Source organism: Diprion similis, chromosome 10 (genome assembly GCF_021155765.1).
Source record: "Diprion similis isolate iyDipSimi1 chromosome 10, iyDipSimi1.1, whole genome shotgun sequence".
NCBI lineage: Eukaryota > Metazoa > Arthropoda > Insecta > Hymenoptera > Diprionidae > Diprion > Diprion similis.
In genome coordinates this window covers 11,568,091-11,591,549 of record NC_060114.1, presented here as the reverse complement: position 1 = coordinate 11,591,549, position 23,459 = coordinate 11,568,091, and the positions used below count along the sequence as shown (strand labels likewise).

The following is a 23,459-nucleotide window of genomic DNA, read 5'->3' as shown; positions in this document are numbered from 1 at the left end:
CTCGTTACGCGTCGAGCACACATGTGTGGAGAATTGGGATTCGCGATTGTATGGGTTTTGTGGTACACGCGGGCAATTTTCATCCCCGTTTCGCGGTCCAACTCTCTCGGTGATTGAATGGCTTTACTGATTTGTTACGCTCAGCCGAATCCTTCCACGCGGAGCGAACGAAAACAGTTCTGGAAATTTTGTAGGAGGCCGGGTTTCCGGTTTCCGTAGAATTCCGGATATTGTGCTGTACGGGCTCAGAAACGACTTTTTTTTTTTTTCTTTATCATTTATAATTTATTTCGCAACGTTAAAACATCGGGACGGAAAATTATTCATTCAATTCTTGAAAATGTGAGTCTTATTCGATATTTCGTCGACGAAACGAGGTGACTCAAGCATCAGAGGTTTATTAAAATTTTTCGGAATTTAGAAAAAAGATCCTCTTACATTTATACACAAAGTTACACTTTTTACAGAAATTCTTCAACTTTGATTAATAAGACAATTTTACTAAATTATATGCTTGCAGGAAGTAATAAATGTAAATCTAAAAACGTTTTGAAACAAATATTATGTCAATAAATACCGGCAAAATGATAATAAGAAGATCAAAGGCTAACGAGAAATAAAAAATTCAAGACAATCGAAAAAAAAAAAAAAAAAGAATCAGAATCACAGCCAGTCGAAGGTTCCATTTTTCACTTCATCTCAACACCGACTATCAAAAACAGTAATGTTGTATCAAAATCATGCAATGCTTTTGTAATTTTTTTTTTACAATTTTCAAGGTTTTACTTATATACAAAAAAACAAAAAAAAAAAAAACACGTGGAAATTAAAAAATTGAGTGTAGTACCAATGCCTGCGAGCGTATTGGTATTTGTTATCTATAATATAATTATACGACCTATTTCCCAGAATCATTTCCGCCGAAGCGATTAAGTAACGGTTTAATAACGCCATAAGTCTCGTTTCATACGTCGTTGGGCAAAAATCACCGTCAACTTTTTATAGCCGGTTTTATTCGCTGTTCTTCGCCGTGTCAAGAAAGTCCGAGGTAAGGATTTGAGCATGAGGGTGAAACTGTTAAGACCCAGAAAGTCAAATGCCGTAGTTGAGAGAAAATAAAAAAAAAAAAAAAATAAAAAAAAATAAATAGAAACATTTTTAAGCTTCCAAGAAAAAAATCAGCAAAATATTTGAAATCATTGTTAATATTCTTCACGCATTTCTCGACGAACTTGATGCTGATGATCGACGAACAATCAAACAAGTAAGAAGAAACAAATAATACAACCGACATTTGTTAATCAAAGAACGTTGTTGGTCTGGTTTCAGATTGTTATTATACAATTTACTACGCGAGTAGTATGAAATTAAATAGTCTCATTTCGCTTCCTCTGACAATTAATGTCGTAGAAGCAATTCTAAATTATATCATGATCAAGAGGCCGTTTTCATAACTCACGTTGCCCAATTTCATTCCAGTTAAGACCTAACGCGTCACTGATGTAACATTTTGAAATAAAAAATTAAATTACGGAGACCGTGTGAGGTTTTTTTTTGTTTTACCAAGAATAGTAATTCGACCTTCCTTATTTAAAACGTTTGTTCGTTTTTGGAGCTCCGTCGTTCTTAGATTTGTTATTAAATTACGTGCACTTTCACACTTTGAACTTGAATGCATTATTACTACGTTTAGTCAGTATGAAGTATCGTCTTATTTTACTTAAACAAATCCGAAGACTGTGAATTGAATCAATAGATCTCAGGCATTATATAATCATTCAAATATGGCCGCCTGTAAAATGAAATCATATTGTATGCTGGAATTTGACTTTCAGACTGTTTCTCTTTTGAGACTAAATTACGACGAAAATTGATTGGAATATCATCGAAATATAAATGATTGTAGGTTGAAGACGTTTACAACATAATTATACAAATTAAGTCAATCTTAAGAAAAACTTATATAAAAAAATAAGTAAATAAATAAAAAATACCGAGAGACAATTTTGAAATCAAAATCGGAGGGACAACAATTTACACTTAATAATTTCAATTTTATACACCTTCTAAACAATCAATCAACCCAAAGTAAGAATGATCGAAGGAATGAATATTTTTTATTATCGGGGGACGTGGGGCCTGATGGACCCCTAAGCCACTAATTGTTTTTTGTGGCTTTTGAACACCGGACACAACATTTTTTGATCTATTTCTTAGGGCAGTTTAAAAATCCTCGTTTATTTTTTTTTAAGTTCGTAATCCATGCAATAAATGGATCAGTCATCCAACCCTTGAATCAACTCTCATCCCCATAACGTGTATACACCATACACAAGTTCAGGGACTACAGCGAACAGGTAGGTAAACGATTAGATCAGACCTTCAGCTGTCGTGGATGATCTATTGGTCAAGGATTCGGCTACTTTGCTTGCGAGAATCTGACGTGAAGAGATTGATCACGATAATATGTTCACTGAAAGTTGATTCATGCTGTCTACAATTTTCATGTCAAGCACAGTTGATCTCTGAAAACGGACACCAAAGACGATAATAAATAACGTGGAAACACTTGACTGAATTCCGTGACCTGGATTCAATCCCATGGCATTTAAATTCGTCTTTACCTGCATGCTCTTAGAACCTGAACAATGACGAAGCCGCGTTCTTTGATGTCCTTGAATCCAGGATGTGGTTTCCTCGCGGTTCGTCGAATGCAAAGAAACACGTTGTCATGACAGAGGTAGTCAACGGAAGCTAGTGAAAAGCTTTTCACAGCGCAGGAGTCGAAGGACATTGAGTTTATTATAAATTGTTTTCCATCAACTGTTTTCTGACTTCAAATTCACTCAGTTCGAATGTGAAATTTTAAGTGGAAAATTAGTGCTTTGAAATTCGCTTGGAACGTTTGACGCAACAAGTTTTTTGTTTAATCTTAATAAATCAGCGGGAAGCATTCATTGGATTTAAATTGATTTGGAATAAGTTTATCATTTGCAAAATCTTAACGTGCTTTTGGTACTGTTTTATGTGAAAAAACAATAAAGCACATACAATCAGCCTCTAGCATCCCTGGGGATTCGACTTGTTCTTTCCAACGTTGGTACATGTTGGCGGCCATGTTTGAACAGGAAAAATATTTACTGGAGCAATCAGGATCCGTACACAGGATTAGGTCACATCATTGGTCCCTTCTTTCCTGAAAGTGTTCGTGAACTGCGTGTGTCCACAGAACCGATTAAATCAACGATCCATGGACATATTTGCCATCAGATTTTCTAAGATTTGTATAATCGTACGCGATGCATGTGTGGTCCAATCGGATATGACGTAAAACCGAAAAGCAGGATAGATTTCTTTGAAGATCAACTATCACGTGACTCTTTGTTTCAGTCTTAAATCAATCTTTTTCGCTAAAAGGGAAAACCTGATAACGCCTGGGTATGACAATGTCGATACCATGACTTGGCAAACAATAGGGTCCTGGATTACCGACGCGGTATGTGCTTCGTCAGCACAGATTGAAACCCAATCTGATCTAGGTTAGACATACTAATTCCATACGAACCCAACGAATGTCTGATCCTCACCATTTTGGATATTTTTTTTTTGGTTAGCACGTTTAATTTTTTTGATCAACTAAAACATTGTTTAAACAGTTTGGAAATTCTAAAAAAAAATTCAAAACATCTATTTTTCACTTAGTACATCTTCATTATGAAGTTGATAAAACAAGTTCAATGTGCCCAAAAAAAATGAATACAAATTGTTCCATAACCGAAATGGTCTAGAAATATTCTAGGTGATAAATAGAAGTTTCAAGAATTTTCCGGGAATTTTTGAACCGTTTAAACAATGTTTCAGTCCACCAAAAAAATTCATGGTGTTGAAAAAAATGCAAGAAAATACAGTTTCTGAGAATTTTGAAAAAGGTCTTTTTCAAAACCACTTCAAATATTTATAAATAATTGAGCAGTTGAATAAAAAATCTGAAAAAATTTAGTCTACTCTTTCAGAGTTGGGACAGTTGCAGAAAAATTGTAAGAAAAAAGAGAGAAAAAAAGAAAAAACTCAATTGGTGAGGGTCAGACGTTGGTCAGGTTCGCATGGAACGTCCCATATATATGTGAGAGTATTGAAACCTGATATCTTTATGAGAATAGAAAGCGATCTGCAAATGATAACGTTGATTATAATTATCATAATAATAATTTCATTACTTCGTAGTTTACTTGGGCATTCGTCGATTCTTCGCAACTCTGCAATCTGATATTTCATTTAAAGCATGATTTTCAAGGAACTTTCAGGGAATTCTGGAACTTTTAATAATCACGGAAAGTTTAGAAATATATAACTTTGGGAGATTTCGTGGGATTTAAAAATTGTTGATTATTTTGGGAAGATCTATTAATAATTCGTGATGGTTCAAAAAATTAAGTTACGTATCGATCGTAGAGGAAATTACTGGAAATTTTATATACTCGTGTCTTTTTAAACTTTAGTATGTGAACAATAATGGTTAACCCAGGTAGCAAAAAAACATTGGATATTCAAACGCGATGAAAAACAATCCTTATCGACATCAATAACACGAGGCGAAAAGCAGCCCAAAACATACATCAAGCTGTGAATAAATGTATCGTCTCTTGCTACGTGCGTCGTAGGTGTTACCGATAAGAGTGGATCGATGTTCGGGTATAAGATTGCACGAAAGATCGATTGGTATTGAAGGTATTAGACTTTGCAAGTAGCCGCGGTGGTCTGGAAATCTTTTTATATTTGAATCAGTAAATCTGAATCCTTTTTCATGAGCATTGCATGGTAATCAGGGGGTTTTGGAACGGCTTGTGAGTTGGAATGTGATGTCAGGAATTCTAAATTCATGGTAACAGTTGCGACATCGTAGAGGCTGCATTAAAATGGAAATATACGGTTCGCTCTTCATAAATGTTGATCTTCAAGGGCCACGATATCATCGAGTTTAAATTGGATGTCTGGAGTACAAAATTCAGAAGGGAGTCAGAATAAAACGAGCCGATTAGATTGCCCGTTAGTTAGTCATCGAACTTCTCGTTCTCACACTTCAGGTTCCAAGTTCAAAGGGAAAGAAAAAAAATATGTAATTCGGACTTCGAACTACGAATTCAGATTCGGGATTAACGATTTAATAGATCAATGAAGCAAAAGTACGATCGGGATCTTTTAGATCTTTCGAACGTAATTATATCGATGAATTAATAGCGTTTAAGTCAAGTTTCTAGTCCATAAAAATTTGAGTATTTCGAGTATGTTAGTCTCAAAATCACTCGTCATGATCTCCTTCGGAGTTTTCATGCTTTCAGTAACAGGCAAAACGGTCATCTCTGAGTCTTTGGGTTTCAGAAAGCGTGTAATTTGATGAGAAGCCATGATGGATTTCTGTTTGTTTGGAAATATTTTGTATTCCCGAAAAATTGGTGGATGTTGCGCAAATGAAGTTTTCACAGATAATGGGATTTCATAAACTACATTGCAGACTATCTAGGGTGAAAAGTTATTTCTTTGTTACAACGGATCATCAATAACGTAGATCGCAGCTCGAATCGTGAATATAATGGTGTTATTATACGAACCTGCTCATCTGCCAGGAGGCGTAGAATCCGGGGGTCGTGACTATCGGAACAAAGGCAACCCAGACGAACATTGTAAAAGTAATATCGAAGTGGCCGCTGTTTTCGTAAGTCTCTACCAGTGCGAGTTTGGCAAGCCTGAAACAAGATAAATATATCATTACTAAGCATTTACTAAGTACCTACTGTTATTCTTCAAAAGAAGAGAACAATAGTTCCTGGAAGAAAAGAAAATTAATAGCGATTCAAATTGGAATCAAAACGTATAAAACCCATCTTTTAAATTTAGACGTAACGACTGTCAAAAGCGGTGAAATTTCGATATTATTGCAGAAACCGGTATTATTGTAAAAAAACAGTCCTGCTACTAACCTAAAAGAGTGAACACTAGGGTGGCGCAAAAAAAAACGACTATTTTTTTTTTTTTTTGAGTCTCGTGTGACAAAATGTTAGTTTTTGATGTTTTAAGAGCCCACTCCAAAGGACAGTTAAAAAAAAAAAAATTTAAGAGGTCGCTCCACATTTTTTAAAACGTCAGAAATCGCCAGAAATCGATTTTTTTTTTTTAAATTTTTTTTCTCGTTACGATATAATTTCATATACAAAAAAAAAAAATAAGTTTCCGAAAGCTTCAGTTCAAAATTTAAATTTTGCACGAACTCATATTATATCCGTAATTTCCCCGGAAGTGACAATAATTAGTTTGAATCCGTTGAGGAAAGAATATTACCAAAATATTCTGGATTAGTTTGTTAAAATTCCATATTGATTAATATCGCGAGCAATTCTAATTCACCCGGTGAATAATGTTTTCTACAAACTAAACACGGTCATGAAAATTGAATATGGAACCTTTTTCGCATGCTGGAAGTAACGAGGAGGAAAGAAGAAGAATTATCGGTTGACCCAGAATCCTCCGGAGATCTCCTATTTGAATAACAAAGTTTAATTCATTGTTGCAACAGAGGCAATTATCTCGCTCAACACCTGAGGCAATAAAGTATGAGAGATGCTACTAACAAGCCTGAAAATCCTTCGAATAACATCCAAGGTTGGCAAGGTACTCAAATTCGGAAGTGGGTATGGTTTGGGTGACCGTTTTTTCGGAAACTTTGGAAACTCCTCGAAGGCAGTGTGTCTTCTGTTCACAAATTCCCGGAACCATCGCGAACTTCTGAATATTTCGTCGTTCATTTTCCGCGCGTCGTATCAAAGATCAGGGAAACCTGGAATTGTGTTGACTTAGGTATCCTTGGAAAATCAACGGGAGGAAATGAGTTTGGATTATTCTTCGAGGAAGGTGAGAGTATCGTATATTCGTTGGAATCGTTCAGCTCAGATACTTTCAGAGAATTTTTGAAATTTTCCAAATTGACTGTCGCTAGCTTTTGACTTGACTACTCTGACTAAACTCTTCGAAATGATAGTTCATAATCAACTTGTTGACTGTTTAGCTGTTCATGATTTAAAAACGTGTGTTTTCATCTATTCAAAATTTCGAAATAGAGCATCGTTGGGACTTAAAAACCTGTGTGAAATTTGATTTTTAACACAGGCTCTATGGAGAAATAGCAGTAAAAAACTTTGGATTGTTATATAAAATTCAATGAATGAGAATTTTTTTTAATCTCCTTGTTCCATCTTAAAGAATTATTGAAAAAACGGAAGTCCCGTAAAGTTTTTGAAGTTCCCAGGCGTTTTTCGGAGGTATAAGTAAAGTGGAAAAGCAGTCCTTGAGACAGTTTAGTTGGACGTTGAACAATGGGGTCAGGACTACAGCTAAAGCAGATCCTTTCAACGAAGAGTGAAAAAAAGGTATGAAAGAAAAGTGAACAAATGTACAAAAGGTCAGAGCAGTTCGTTCCGGTCACGAATCCGGCTAATGCGCGAATGAAAAATGTCTCCGAATCACATCCCTATACATTTTTGATAGCTTCTTGGAAGATAAAGAAAAAAAAATAAATAAATAAAAAAAATAAGCCTACCAACAATGCATGTCCGACTCATATTAAATCTTACTTAAAAAATGTGACAAGGGTAAAGAAATTTCCTAACAATTTTTCTCGACGTTTACTTGCCATTTATTACACAAACGTTATCGTTGTCGCTATTCTTGTTGGTACTTTATCATGATCATCATATTAAGATGAAATGCCGTGGGCAATGGTAATATTAAGTAACATACTCGTGCGAGAGGAAATTGCTTTTTGGGATACTTTATGCGCAGGTGAATTCCGGACATGCTAAGGGGTTTCATTCAAATGCAAAACCCTAATCCCTATACTACACGGAACTTAACAAAAGACTTGACATCGACTTGGAAAGGGACTTCGACACTGTTGGCTTTTAGAACTATCTAACAACTCTAGAGTAAATATGTATGTTACTTGAATCTAGAACTTTGCTAGTACGTTGTTACCACAGTCCCTTCTCGTCAATCTCATCTTGCGTGGACCCCGTAAGTAATTTTGCAATAATTATACTATAATTTTTTCATCTCAAGCAGCGTCAAGTTTTAAAAAAAATGAGTTTTGATTCAATATTAAAGGTTGTTCGAAGTATGAAACAAGTCTACGAAACCTTTTTATTATTATTTCACGTTTAGGCTGACAATGAGTGTGGAATTCCATCTCAAACATTAAGATAAGTTCACTTTTCAATTCTACAAAGTATCTCGTCCTATTTGTATAAGAAGGTCTTGAAATGGACCGTCGGTGACGTACGAATTGGATGCTGTGCGGCATCGCTCTGATCCTAAGGACCATACATCGAGTGGTTTAGCGGGAAAGTCGTTCGCGCGAAACACAATAAACTTCGCCACACCGTATTGGTGAACTTCTCTTCTAGCCACGCTCCATATACTGCAAACTCGAACCGTCGAAGCTTGACAAAAGCTGCTCCAAACGCTTCCGGAAATTCCCTCAGCCGGTTGGTGAAGAAAGGAGCAGGAAATGGAATGCCGCAATGAGAAATATCCAGGCACAATACTCTGAACTCAATAAAATTACGAAAGAAAAGAAACAGGAAGCAAAAGTTTAACTGCTACGTAATGGGAACGAAGTTTGCTGAGTTCAAATTTATCAGTAAAACTTTGTTCTAAAATACAGAAAATCATCAACTAATCAGAAAATCTTTGTAGACTAAATTCATACCAAATAAAAACCTCAAGTGCAAACGGTATAATACCCAATTCTTTTTCAGAACCAAATCGTCACAATACGATATTCTGTGTGTTTTTCGCCTACCTATTCAAATATCAATGACACGACAGTTCAAGTTAATGTAATCATTTGTTCGGGCCTTCATCGCACTCAGTGTAGCTTAAGGCGTGGAGTCCATGGTGTGAGTATACATGGTGTGCCTAGGAGTGCAGCTTCTTTCTCCAAAAAAGTTTCTCTCTCGCGCTTGACTGGACTTAAGTAAGATATGTACCAACAGCGTCAAAATTCCCTAGATCGGTGGTGATTAATTGTTGCGACGTTGAATCTGCGTGGGGAGAAAAGAGCGGGACTTTAAATAACTCACACCATAACTATACATGGTGGCATTACCGAGCAGGATAGCGTTCGTCAGAAAAATAATTCCCCAAAAATATAGGGATTTCTTTAGACAGTTGGTACGCATCTCACTTAAAGGCTTTAACCTCGAAGAAAGGGGCGTGTCGTAGGGGTTCTAGGCACACCATGTATACTCACACCACGATGGTGCCCCTCGACTAGTCTATAGTTTCAGCGCTCGGCACCAGAGGGCAGGCGGGTGTCGCTGGATGATCTGAAAATCGTGAGCGCCTGGATTTTTGCAGACAAGTTTCGGCAGTGAACGAGTGCGGACAAGCGCAACTCGGCGCGTGTTCCCTAAGTCGTTTTACTCTCAATCTGGTTTTCCTGTATTTGGTTTACTCCTTATTAAGGATATTCCATGTATCAGGCTGCAACATAGCCCAGTCGAATTAGGATTTGACCCGGAAAAAATTGTAAGTAGCGATTGTCCTTCGGAAATCGTTGGGGAGGGGGGTCACTGGTAGTCTACATTTCGGTTTTCAGGATTCGCACCCCATTGCTTCAGCCGCCATTTTGAATTTACTGAATAACTCGTTTATTTTCAATTTCATACGAAAAATGGTAAACACCAAAGTTCTTTAGAATTAAATTTCCTACAATTTTGATCCTCATCGATATTTTCGATATTTTTAGAATAAGACCCAAAAAGAGGAGGTGAATTTTTTTTAACCAAATGAATTTTTTTATTCCAAACCACTTCGGTAATAACCATTTTTCATGTAAAATGGAAAATAAACGTGATAATGCAATAACACATTTTCACCCCCTCTTTTCGGGCCGTAATCGAAAATATCGACCCTAGAGAAAAACTGGTAAGGACCAAAATTGTAGGAAATTTAATCTTAAAAAACTATGATAAATACCATTTTTCGTATAAAATTAAAAATAAATGAGTTATTCAAGTAAATTCAAGATGGCGGCTGAAGCACTGAGGTGTGAATCCCTAAAATCGAAATGTAGACTGCCAGCCCCCCCCCCCCCCCTCCCACCCCTTCCCTCCGCCCAACGATTTCCGAAAGAAAATTGCTACTCACAATTTTTTCCAGATCAGCCCCTTTTTTGGTCTAATTCGACTAAGTTAATAGTACCTACTAGGGTTGTCCCCTGTACTAGAGCCAATAGCAAATTGTTCGACTAACTCGTCTAGCTAGTCAGGGTGCATCAGCTGAGCGAGACACACGCTTTCCTCGTGGGGGTGGTTTTAGGACCGCTTCCAATTTACACCCTTTTGCGACCATCCCTTATACAATCATTAGACTAAAATAAAAGAACTCTCTTTTAGCTAGTGTCCATTAAGTTAGAGATGAAGGATGACCACTAGCGGTCCTCACCTTTATGTGATCACTTCTGAAGTCACTTCTGAACAATGAATTTGCTATTACTGTCACTGGCTTGCTCAGGCTTTTAATTTTACTCCCTGAGAGTTTTTACGCCCGAGGAAGTTATAGTCACTAAATTACCCGCGAATGATCGCGTTGTTATCTAAAACCCCGACACGTTCATCCTCCAAGAATTTTGCCTTTAGTGGTACATTCATTCCAACAAATTGATGCCCCGGGTGAGGATGGGGTTGTCGGGGTTTCTCGGTGGTAGCGGCGTGAATTGCTAATCACGCATTAAATGACTGGGTAACGTATATACTATACATGATGATTTACCATCATTGGAATTGACAGGTTTCAAGGTACGAAACGGTGTTACAACGTGATAGATTATATATTCGATTTATCCGTGCTGTCGATCAGGATTTCTGTTATGAAATATTTCAAACCTGTACCTTGGAGTTGAACGAGCAGTCGTGCCCGGACCAATCTGTAGCACTTTTAAGACTCTGGTTTTAATAAGGATCAAATACTTTGATCGAAAGAACTAAAAGTCCGATTTTAAGACGCTTGCAAATATCGAGGAAAATTCGGTTCTTTGAATTTAATTCAACTTTACAGACAATAAGTAAACTGAGCGGTTTATTATCGATTTCTACCTTGGGTAAATTACGAACCTTATAAATTTTCCTATCTTTATAATAAAATGTTTTGTAAATTGAAAATTGCGAAATTTTCCATTTTTGTTAGCTCATCAGAAACGAATTTCTCAGAACATGCGGTCAAAAAGGTTGTCTCTAATCTTTCGTTCCTTGTGATTAAAGCATATGAAATTAATTTTCCTCACCTCAGCACCATGAGAGGACACAAACAGATGGCAAAGACGGCGACCATGAAGACGAGGTATTTCTGGGTCCGCTTTTCCTTTCGCACGTCCAGCTCCGCGTCGTAGAGATCGTATCCTCCAGAGAGTCCAGAGAATCCGACCACAGCACTTCCAGTGACAACGCTTCCACTCTCTCGTTTGCCGTCACGTCCGGTTCTGGAAGATGAAATTGATCCGGTTTCATTACAAAGGAGTAGTTGTTCAGAATATCATTTTATATTTCATAGGAACCGGTATTCCGACTCATTACCAGCAGTTTGAAGATCTCGGTATATTGTTTTGCTAGAAACGTCGGCTCGGGCAGTCTCCTTAGTGTGAGTCGTCTTTGTCCTTGATTAGAACGATTTAAGTTGATAAAAAATAAAAGGAACTCCGCTTTTGATCAGGAAGAGAAGTTATGGGTTATGCCTACACGGTTAGAAAAAAAAAAGAAGCCTCAGCAGGTGAACTAAGATTTTTGGATTGATTTAAACCGTTTTTTAATGTACTACCATTTTTCTTTAATATCAACAATTTTAGCTCATTAGCGTATTTTTAGTTGGTTATAATTTCAGTTATCGCTAAATAGAATTATGAGAATCGAATTCTGAAATTATACGTTTTGAATATTACATTTTTCGCAATAGACTCCAAGAAGATCTTTTATTTACGCAACAGCGAAATTAAACTTACCAAAAAAAAAAAAAAAAAAAAAAAAAATACCTTATAGACCAACGAAGATACGAAGAGAGATTTTCTGTGAAAAAGTCGTTAAGAAACGAAATAAGCCATTTTGAATGTTAAGAGAAAATGTGTGATTTGTTTTGAAAATCAAGGTATGAACTGACTTTGACACGTGTATTATAAGCAATATATTTATCGTATAAAATGAGGCCAGAAATTTCCCATTCATCAGAAGGACCATCATCCGATCGTTGTGGGCATTCATGCGATCAGAATTGGCTTCACGAATAAGTCTCAGTGAAATATTATAGATCAGCGATATGTTCACGACCGTATCAGTGCGACATTATTATTATGTTCGTCTCACATATCTGACGGCATTATCGGTGTCTTTGGTTTTTATTTTTTTCAGAAATACTTAAGAACCAAAGTACACTGTTTAAAATAAAAATACAATAATGTGGTTCAATTTTTTTCAGTCGATTTCTGTTAAAAAATTTGAGAAATTAGACTTGATTTGCTGGCATTAGTATAGAATGTGGTTTCATGAAAGACGGATTAAAAAGATTCTTTATGAATAATGAATGAGACTTGACTCGATGCTAATTTAGTTCATTCGCCCAACTCTGACCCGGTACCTTTTATATAATATATTTTGTCCATTGGTTCAGTTTTTACAAAATTAGAAAATGGCAAATATGAATTTTGGAATATTAATATCAGTGAAAATTAACCGTCAGTCAGATGAGCTAAATCGTCGTCAATCATCCATGAATAAATTGAAAATGACGAGTTGCGAACTTCTGGTTTCATTTGATCCACCTCAATTCGATATCTTCAGGAATTAAAACTTATCAATTCGTTCCAGCTCACTGGGTAGATAGAATATTTGCGAAGGATAATACGAGGAACCAATTAGCTAAAGTGGCTGACTACTTATGCTGTAGAGATTTCGCATGCAGTTGTACAGAGGCTAACTTCTCGTCGAGTTTATCACAGAGAGAGGAAAGGAATACAACTTGACTCTGGATTATGGAGCTCCGCATGGGTACGTATTTTAACGATGAGTATTTATGCATGCAGACGCGGGTGAAATACGGAGAGGGAAAAGGAAATTTTCAAGCTCCGCATGAATTGCAGTTAAAAAGTTTTTTACTCAATTTATGATACTGCATGTACCAATTACAATTTATGAAGCGAGTCAGGCACAGCTTGCTGCACACGTGAATGTTACATGGATCCAAGTTATCACGAGGGTCGTTTAAACTTTGCACAATGAATATTTATAGCATGTATTATAGTTCGTGGTTAACCAAAAAGTTCTGCGTATTGAAACAAGTTTTTGATACGTATCACGATTTTAAAATTTAAAACGGCAATTTGGATTTTGACGAGATTGCACACCAATTGGGGAAGTCGCTGACTACTATAAAGGATACGTAAAAGAAGTGTAAATCTTGAACGGCGGTTTCATGGTTCGACGGATGTGGTAGATATGACATTATAAAGGTGTTTCTGAACTTTGGAACTTCGTAGTTATTTTTTGTTGGAGCTCTGCAGACTTGGGACTCCGCATCTTCAGAGTTGAGCGAGTTCGGAGGTTGGTTTTCTAGAAGTTTGCATGCCGAGTAGTTTTAGTCGTTAGGACTTCGAATGGACAAACTTCGTGGCGTTCTTAGAGACGCCCAAGAAACGGGATCTATTCTCATTCTGTTCATTTTTCTCATATAATGACAGCGAATCAATTAGGCGCCTTCAATATCAACGTGACGATAGCGTGTGAGTACATACATAAAGGTTTGTGTCTTGGCTAGGTGAAGTGTCGGTAATAAAATCTGTATCTTGATACTTCACACGAAGATTGTAGAAAAAGGTTTGCGTCTTGGCTAGATGAAGTGTCGGTAATAAAATCTTTGTCTTGATACTTTACACGAACATTGTAGAAAAAGGTTTGTGTCTTGGCTAGGTAAAGTGTCGGTAACGAGATCTGTATCCAGAACTGGCGTTGTATATTTACTTGGATGAAATATAAACACAAAGAGTTGAAATTTCGTTAGATCATTTCAGTGTGCTGCGATGTAAAATGAAAAAATTCCATTATACTCGTTTTACATATATTTAGTGCGCATTTGAAATTTTTATTAGTGTAGTTTACTTCATGTGTAATGAGTTACGGTTTCACCAGTTGTTTCACCGGTTTTCATTCGACCAGTTTAATTCAAGTACATAATAGGCAGATTTTTTATTCGCCTCTCCATCAAAATCTGTGATGCAGAAAAGACTGTTACCAGCACCCTTGCAAACGGGCTAAAAACGAGGGTAAATGAGGCAAGTTAATAGGGTTGAGTAAAGCTCAAAGTCTGAATTTTGGCCGGCATGAAAAACGGGTGAGTGCAAAGCGGCTTTATGGTTTTCGAATGTAGGCGGACTAGCGAAGAAGAGCCCATACAGTTTTGGGAAACCAGTATAATTATTCCTAATTAAGGTAGGTTAAACTTCCACTCATTACTCTCGGTGGATCCCTAATGGGAGGGGCAGCGAATCCCGACGGTACGCCAAATTTAATACCCTGTGCCGAAAACCTTCGAGCACTCTTGACGGCTGTAAACACCTTTATTTACTTTGGCTCGTTATCCCGCAGCTGTTTATCAATGTTTGAAACAGGCCGAGGATTGTGCAGCAAATTGAATTTAATAAGGGCGGCGTAACGTCGATTGTCTTTTTTAACTGAACACGAGCCAAGTAGCTAAGAACTTCGGAACTATAGTTATCGTGATTTGATGGGTGACAAAAAAGGTACGAATTGATTCTTTCTTTGTTAATCCACTTAATAATAATTATCGAGAAGCGTTTCTGTTCCGGTTCAGCATCATTCTTCATTCACCTTTATATTTCATTATTATTATTAATGTGATTTTTTTTCTTCTATTTGCATCTTTCTGGCGAATTAGAAGCATCACGTGACTGGAAGATTAAATATAGATAATAATCGTATGCATACGTTGAAAAAACGTGATTCGTTGTTTGACTCTCTTCTTCATTCACACGAAAAAAATTTGTAACTCTATCAGGCTTGTTTCGTCTTCTCGGAAATAAAGATGAAAACTCGTCGCCCTCTGCTTGTTAGACTCGATACGATATTTGGTACAATATTTATTTCATTGCGAGAAAAAAGAAGAGTATTTGAAAAAAACGTGAAATGGATGGGTCTATTTAGTTAGTTATGTGTCTACTGGTAATCAGATTTTTTTTTCCAATTAAGAGGTTCAGATTGCTTGAATCCAATCAAAATAAGCTTTTCTATAATCAAATTTACTTTGACTTATAATTGTATTCACATAATCTTGTCATTCTGCAGAAATTGGAGATCCAAAAAAACTATTGAACGGATATCGTACCACTGTTGTAGAGTAGAATAATAACGACAATGAGAAGTAGCTAATCTTAATTGTTTTTTGTGAAAGATTTTAACTCTTTTAATAACTGTTGCTACTATGCTTCACTGGAGCCTATCCTTAGCATGCTTGAATTTTCTCCAATCCACTATTACTTCAGGCGTTGTCAGTATTTGCGGCTTACCGACTTTTCTGGAAGCCTATAATTAAACGAGGATAGGCTTAAAAGCGCCTCGATGGTGAGCTTCTATCCTTTAAAAGAAAGATGAACGAGGGATGAGAGTCATGATCGATCACTTTACAGATCACTTGTAAAGGGGTTTTCATCTTCTGTTCATTTACTTTCTTGCTCTTTTAGTTCTACCAGAATGTGGCATCAGTCATCTCGTCGAATAATGAATACGTAACCTGATTTTAACGTTCTTTCCTCCTCATTTCCTCTCCATCGATATTGATGGCTCCGCGGCTTGTAAAGCCCGCTACTGCCAGCTAGAGGCTCAAATGTGATTTCACTGTACAAGACGACGACGTGTAGACTACTCGACAATCTTTGGCACGGTTTCTCGATCGCAACGACTCCCAACAAAAGGTAAATCTCATTTTAAGATCACTCGTAAACTGGATACTGTAAGGCAAGGTACATTCAATGTTTATCGAACTGGTTTTCATACATTTGTCAGAAACCAACGACGTGGAACGAATCAGTCTGAAAGTATTTCCAACGTTTCTCTAGAAATGAGAAAAAATAATCTTCGTCGCATTTTCTGTTAACTTAAACTAAGCCACCCTACTTCATTTGCGTTTCTTGGATGACGCTGGGATTAACAGGATATCACCGAATTATTCACGTCATTAACTCCCGCTTATCCATTCCCCAAGGGTAAGTTATTTCGTGTTTTGGAATGCTCGAGATTTCGAAGATTTTGCAGGACCATTTCGGCTACACATATATGAGAAACGGGACGTATAATTAAATTAATCTAAACTACTGTAGTAATCACATTTCAAAAACAAGAAGATATTTGGATTTTGGAACGCAATTATAGTTGATTTTTTTAGTTTCCGGCAAACAAAAATGCATCAAGATCTATCAACGTGTTCAGATTTCATTCAGGTCTTAAATTGTTCCAGTTTTTTTTTTCTTTTTTTTGGCCTACCTGCTGTATTAAAGTTTGTGCCAGAATTCTGAGGTTTTCGTCGTAACGTTGAAAGGAGGGATTTTACCACCCTGCAAGCACAGCGGATCGAGGCAATTTCTACGACTTACTGTCAAAAGTTCTATTAATAAAGTGCCAGAGCGTCGCGGTAAAATTTAAGGGTAGCTGGCCCAACCAACGCTTGTAAACCTAAATTATTTCCTCCATTTCACCAACCCTTGTTTCTCGTTACATTTTTTTTCATCTGTGATTTTCTGCTGTTTAGACGAGACTCCGTCGGCACTCGGGTCAGGCTAAATTGCAGACCTAACCCACGTATGAAATTGTGTTTACTTGTACGAATGAATGGGACCCATAGTCGAAATGAAAAGTTAGGAATAGAGACGCACACACAAGAACATAGTATATTCAATCAGATTCTAACGTTTTTGGGCTCATTTTGTTTCCCAACCAGATCCCCAAAAATCATTTGAAAAACGTTCTAGACATTTTACACAAAATTATAGCGAAAATGTAATTAGTGATGAAACACCTGTTGTTCAGGACTTACACTAATCAGTTTTTGTCCACTTTAAATAAAATTATTTGGACATTTTTTCAGTCCATTTCTGAAGGTCTCTATGACGAAGAAAATGAATTGAAAAACATGAAAGTTATAATCATTTTAACCATTCTAATTAAAAAATCTTGTTTTAAATTTTTGGTGTCTGAGCTGGCGTCATTCGAATTTGTTCAAAATCATTTCTATAACCTAGTGGAGACGTTGTGTCATTATCATGGCGAAAATAACATTACAAGCGATTTGTCCAACGTTTTATCCCCCCTTGCTCAACTTTCGAATCTAGCTGTGGATCCCGTTCATCCGTACCAACGGAGGTCGAAATGCCGCAAAAAGCCGGGAGTCTAACAAGTGGCTCGGGATCTTTTATTCCGTTGAAGCAAAGAAGAGATTCATTACGCTTACGTGATGTCGGTGCTGGCTCGACTGCCGTGCCTTGAATACGAATCCCTGGCTCTTGCCTCGTACATGGCCACGGCCAAGGGGCCTTCCTGCGTCTGGAGTTCTCTGCTCGCCTTTACGTAGAGGTAGGTGGTGATCGTCAACGGAGCGACGTATCTGCAATCCGACATTTACACATGACTGAATCACTGATTGATAACGTCTTACGTCACATTTATTTAATCATTTGATTTCAATACTCAAAAGTAATTATTGTGTTAAAGATTTTGAAAATTCAACGTGGTAGATCCAATATGGTGGACAAAAATTTTAAACTTGATCGAATCCGGAGAAAAAAACTATGTCCAGGAGTTTTTGGGCTCGCTGATTACGGATCTGAAATCAGACTTTGAAAATTCAGCACGGTAAAACCAATCAGCAGCCCCGAAGATCTTTGTACAGATTTTTTTTAACGCATTCGACCAAATTCAAAATTTTCGTCCACCATATTGGATCCGTTTTTTTGAATTTTTGAAATCCAAGTTCAAATTTGTAATGAGCGACCCCGAACACCCCTGAATAGATTTTTTTTTTAATTGATTTGTTTGAATTTGAAATTTTTGTCCGCCATATTGGATCCACTTTCTTGAATTTTTGAAATCTAATTTCAGGTTCGTAATCAACGACCTCAAAAACTACAGAATACTATTTTGTTATAAAAGTTGACTCAACACAATAATGTGTAAGTGAAAGGGTTGAAGCTGCACGATATGAAAAATTCCATGAGACTTGAAAGGTTTCATATATCAGGAGGGCTTTTCAGGATTTCTTTGATACTGTATACCGGATATTTTTTTTCTGATTCGAGTCAGTTTTCATAACATTTCCTGTTCTATCATCCCCTTCGATTTCAGGCGTTTCGTCAGACTCGACATCTTGAGATAAAATCGAAGTATGTACAAGACTTTTTTCTGTCACATCTGTCTCTCTGAAAATGTAGCGATTGATCAATCATTTGTGACAAAATTGAAATAAAAAAGATCACTAGTGTTGTGAATTTTCTAACATTTCGTTCATATGATAAGTACGTGTCACGTCATGTTGACAAATTTTTAGCCAATGAAGTCACTAATTTTTTGTAAGATTTTATCGGTAATGCATTTGGTTATCTGCGTTACCATGAAAGAATTCTATTTCGCATTATAAATAATATTCTGACGAGTCTTTCGACCGTATTTCAAGTCCGCTGTACTTTTAGTTCATAAGATTCTTGTCAAACAACCTCAGAAAAATATATCTAAATCTTGCGGAAAAGGTGAATGAAAACAGGAAACGACCTTTTTGTTTGAAGAAATGTAATTTCCTCTCCTTCCTTCAATCAGCGATCTCTGTATCATACAGTTAAATGTCTTCAGCGGAAACAGTATCGTCCAAATCTATTTACGCTAATGCAGTGCTTTTTTTACACAATCGTTTTCATTTGATCGCGAGGTTATCAGTCCTTCAAGTATTTTGCAATCATCGTCATCGCTGATACCATTTGAACTTCTTTATCATCCAGATTTTGCAAAAATCCTATTCACCTCGCGGTTTCCATTTTGATTTTTCCGCCCAACTTTTGTGGCTGGAAGAATCTCAGCGTTTAGAATTTTGTATTCTATATTTTTGTGATAATACATTTGAATTCAAACAATTTTGTTCACAGAAAGCTCACATGATTGAACGGAGGTGAAGCTAAGAGTTTTAGGCCGGATATTCATCTCGCGAAACATCAATCGCATAGCTTCAAGCTGATCAATTGTTCGGTAATTGTTAAATTTTGGTTTGGTTAATGTCTTTCGATCGAATTGTTATAGTCTTATTATTTTTCGTTCTAGGAATTTTATTCTCTCTTCGATCGATGTACTGATCTTTATTCAGGTAATACCTACGAACTTCTATTGAAGTCGAAATTAAGGTGAACGGGGCTTCGAAAATTGTTGGGTTTAAATATGTCCATGAAATAAAGCATGAGATTTTAAATTTAAACGCTGTCTACGGTGTCAAAGACAATTAAATTCATTCACGATATTAATTGCACGTGATACGTGGTTAAATATTTTTAAACTAATTACAAATTGTAAAATTCTTACGAAGGAAGGTTAAGTCACGATGAATCAGTTCCGATTCTTCTGATTAGTAAATTATTATACGTATACTGTATTTTGAATACCAGTAGTTCATGAATTCATAAAAAATAAAAATTTTCCCAACATTTGATCATGAAGTCGTTTGAGCAGAAGTAACAACTGGTGGCAGCGGTTGGATCAAAGTGTCTTCCTCTTCTCCCAGCCTTTCTGTGGTTTATAAATTTAACAAATTCAATTCCAAGACCTTATTCCAATGTTGATTACTGTCAATTGTTTGTTAATTTGCGCACTTCAACGTAATTCTGTACGGTACAGATGATTTATGATTGCTTGATTCGACTTACCTAAACTTCAGAACTTGTGTCTTTGCTGAATCCATTGATTGTTTTACTAAATCATTTTCAAATGTGATTCTATTTGTCGTGTAAAGTGACTCGGAGTAAAATGAAGTTGACACTTGCGAAGAAATTACTTTCGAAGCAAGATATACGATTTATTCATACGAGTCGCGGGGATTCACCTGAATTAATAAACGAAAACGGCTTTGTCAGCACCTGGTCGTAACATAAGAGCAAACGACTCTTTCACCTTACTTTTACGCTCCAAGGATAATGCTTTTTTCACCTCTCTATTTTACCTTCTCAAGTTAAAAGGGCCCGCAAAGACATTTTGAATTATTCTAAAACACGAACCAGACGATAAACATTATTAAGCATTATTTAGAATGTTTAAAAAATTTTCTTCTCCCCGACATCTGAAAATCATTTTCATTTGCTTTGGTTACGATTGAAAAAAAAATAAAAAATTAGCGTATTTAAGTACCCTGTCCCCCCCCCGCCCCTATTTCATCATGTGAAATACTACTCAGTATACTAATTCGTCCCTTTTTCATTAACCTATCTAGGCTTCTGGTGGACGTTATTTGGCAGATTCCATCCTGTCATCCTTTACGATTTCGATCTGGAACGTTCCCACGCCTAACACACAATCGAATGAAGGAATTCCTTTATTGTAGGACATCGGCTGATTTGTCTCTCACGTACATCACGTATCTGAGTTCCGATTTGGAGAGGATGAGAACGTCGCAATTGAAGGTGAGAGTAAAAACAATCTTTTCCTGCCAATATTCGTGGAATCTGATTCTGTATTTGTACAATTCATGTTTACTTATTGTATATTGAAAATTTTCTTTTATGAAACCGGCATTTCATATCAATACTTATCGGCTGTGTAAGCGAGATGAAATAGTGCAGTCGTAACCTAATGATAGTGAAATGAAGGTTTAATGTCGAATCTCGAACTAATTTAAGCAAATTCGTGCAAAACCGTATTTTCTCGATACAGGAAAAGTAAGAAAAAAAAATTTTAATTAGTTAATATCAAAATATTGTGACTTCAAAGGAAATTTGGTTCTTCTATACTTTTTTTTCATAGCCAAGATAATTCATTGAAAATAAAATGTGTTACGCTTTGATAACGTATTCGTTAAAATCTGACAATGAGATAAAAACGAAAGATTTCTTACGTGCCAATGAAGAGGCCTCGCATATACTCTTGCATATCGTCAGCAAGGTTGGCGGCGCAAATCCCAACGCCGTCAAATTGCCTCTTCATGTATCTCTGCGAAAAAAAATGTCGGATATTATACCGGGTGGTTTGTATGATGATATAAGAATCAGTCACTTGGCTGATTCAAAGTTACAACAATTTTTGCCAACTCATGCGGAAGGTGAAATATTGCTTTGGAAAATATCTCGGACGTATATATATTTATTAATGATCGGCAACCTACGGTTGCTTGAATATACACGTCATCTGATATTATTGACAAGTCTTATCATACAACTTGATTTATTAACCTACAAAATAATCTTTGCAGTTGATGTGAAAATTTCCTCTAATATTTTTTTAAACCTATGAAAAATAAGCGCTTTTTCAGTAATTTTATTCAAGTCTCAGAAAAGTAGACGAATGTCATTTCTTGTGAAGTGCGGAAAACAGAATTCCATCAAGTTGGAATGATTTTTTCAAAAATCTTAATTTCATAGGTCATCACAAAAAAGAGAAAAAAATCAATACTTTGAATGAATGTTCAGGCTGGCTCTGACAATTGAATTAATTACTTGACGGTATTGATCGCTAGTAATTGATAGCATACGCATGGAAGTGAACAACCGATGTAGCTATGTAACATAAGGTTGCCAAATTGATTGATGATCTCATTTCAATTCTTGCACTGTTGAGAAAAGGATCAGACTCTGTTACATGAACACAAAAAATATTAATCTAGATATATTTTACTTAAAGTTCCCCAATTGCCACGCTGTGTTAAATGAACAACAGAATAGAAAAAAGACATGACAGTTCAGCGTGTCTGACGTAAAAATTGTTACTCCGTTACCTCGAATTCAAGTCAATGTTTTTTGTAAACATCAATTGGTTCTAACAACATTGATAATAGTATGGAATATAAAATAAGTCTTATAAATCCATTTGTACTGATAAAGTTGTAGGAAATCGAGCCAACTGTTTTTTTTTTCAGAAAAACGTTAATAAATCCAAGTACGGCATTATTTAATAAACAGCATTTCCGTTTTACCTGTAAAGTTGATATAATTATAATTATTAAAACAGGGAAAGAAATAGAAGATTATGAAATGCTTTGAAATGTTTATCCTTGTTAAAATATTCTGCCAGTTATCTTTCGAGCGTATCTTATTATTTAATTTATTGCTGAGAGGAAGGAATTTCTCCCAGACATACACTTTAGAGAGAGAGTTTCAAGCTTTTGTAAATATATAAAAAATTTTCCTTCATAAAGTTGTATACGTAACCTAGAGGGTAAGTACATCTTTGTTCGCAGTATTATTCGAATCCAAGAAACACAAGTTGATTCCGTATTTCGTACCACGATTGAAATATTTGGCAGATTCATGAAATTCCAAGTTTCAGAAACGTTGCAATGATGTATTTTCGCCACTGTTTATAATTTAAATAATTTGAATATTTCTATTTTTTCGCATTCCAGTTTCGATTAATTATAACAGCGAAGTGACTTCCAAGCATTTGCATGCTTCGTTTTTCTTTTTTATAAGGTACAAATGGAATGTCTAAATGCAGAGATAGTTCTGAAAATAAATAGAGAACACTTCAGTGTATTTCTGGTAATTTGAACCTGGCTGAAGTAAGCTTCAGAAGCTGTAAGCAAATTCAAAACTTTTTATTCCTCAGGACTCAGGATGTCTCTGGTGTTTGCGAATTCACGCAACGTGCTGTAAGAATTTTTACAGCTACACTCGATCGCGGTTCTTTCACCCTGCGACATAAGCCATAAGAGAGAAGCAAAATCGGTATAGTCATGTAGATGTAGGCAAGGCACGCTCACAAAATTTGAAAGAAGCAAGTTTTTTTTTTTTTTTTTTCACCACCCTACATAAAGGTGGAAAACCCCGATAACTTTTTGCAGTTTGGCGTAATCAGCGAGGCGTTTAAAGCTCTCTGTAGATGTAGAATCCCGTTGATTTTTAACACTTTTTTCGAAAATTGCCACTTTTTTGACAAAGAATTTTTCTGAACAAATTTTTTCTCGAACAACAAATCGGACAATGAGAAAAATATTAAGTCAGAGATCTATTTTCACCGATTTGATAAGTTTGGAAAATTCAAGTGGAATGTTGTTATTGTTATCTAAAAGCCTCTTCATTTCATTTGACGAAACTATCTCTCTCGTATCCTCTGCACACCTGACTATCTCCTTTCATTCTCAGAACCTTGATCCTGCTGTCTGGCTCTTGCACCCAC

The 23,459-nt window shown here is 36.3% G+C and overlaps 1 protein-coding gene across 1 annotated transcript in view; it reads right to left on the bottom strand.

The window, feature by feature from the left end:
• The window catches only part of LOC124410955 (neuropeptide Y receptor type 2), a 35,887-nt gene that overhangs the window by 4,485 nt on the left and 7,943 nt on the right, over positions 1-23,459 (bottom strand). Inside the window, exons 3-6 of the mRNA XM_046889706.1 lie at positions 21,184-21,278; positions 17,554-17,706; positions 11,336-11,530; positions 5,610-5,744 (exon numbers count right to left, since the gene is read on the bottom strand). Coding sequence (XP_046745662.1) covers positions 5,610-5,744; positions 11,336-11,530; positions 17,554-17,706; positions 21,184-21,278 — 578 coding nt within the window. The remainder of the gene's footprint in view (positions 1-5,609; positions 5,745-11,335; positions 11,531-17,553; positions 17,707-21,183; positions 21,279-23,459) is intronic.